Source organism: Haliaeetus leucocephalus, unplaced genomic scaffold (genome assembly GCF_000737465.1).
Source record: "Haliaeetus leucocephalus isolate CR32 unplaced genomic scaffold, Haliaeetus_leucocephalus-4.0 Scaffold897, whole genome shotgun sequence".
Taxonomy (NCBI): domain Eukaryota; kingdom Metazoa; phylum Chordata; class Aves; order Accipitriformes; family Accipitridae; genus Haliaeetus; species Haliaeetus leucocephalus.
This window is the reverse complement of record NW_010973333.1, coordinates 3,753,961-3,754,290: the sequence shown is the minus strand read 5'-3', so window position 1 is coordinate 3,754,290 and position 330 is coordinate 3,753,961. Positions and strand designations below refer to the sequence as shown.

The following is a 330-nucleotide window of genomic DNA, read 5'->3' as shown; positions in this document are numbered from 1 at the left end:
CCCGCCATGGCCCGCGAGCTCATCGGCCCCGCGCTGCCGCCCGGCTTCCCGCGCTGCGCCGAGGCGGACCCGGATGAGGACTTCAGCCAGGGTAAAGGCGTGAAGCGCCGCCCCGCGGGGTCAACGGCTCCGGGGCTCCCCCGGGTCCTGCGTTCCACCCCCCCTCGCCTCATCCCCCCAGCCGTTCGGTTCCGTTCAGGGCCGGGCTTGAGTTTCGGGGTCGGCTCCCCGTTCTGCTACGGGATACGCCAAGGACGGGTGGCAGGGCCCCCCCCCCCCGGGGAAGGAAGGGAGGGTGTCCCCCGCGTTTCACCTCAGCGCCGCGTCAGG

The 330-nt window shown here is 74.2% G+C and overlaps 1 protein-coding gene across 1 annotated transcript in view; it reads left to right on the top strand.

The window, feature by feature from the left end:
• The first annotated feature begins 2 nt into the window (after positions 1 to 2).
• Positions 3 to 330, top strand: part of GPALPP1 (GPALPP motifs containing 1) — an 18,808-nt gene continuing 18,480 nt past the window's right edge. The window contains exon 1 of the mRNA XM_010583413.1: positions 3 to 91. Within this exon, the coding sequence (XP_010581715.1) occupies positions 7 to 91 (85 nt within the window). The 5' untranslated portion in view covers positions 3 to 6. The remainder of the gene's footprint in view (positions 92 to 330) is intronic.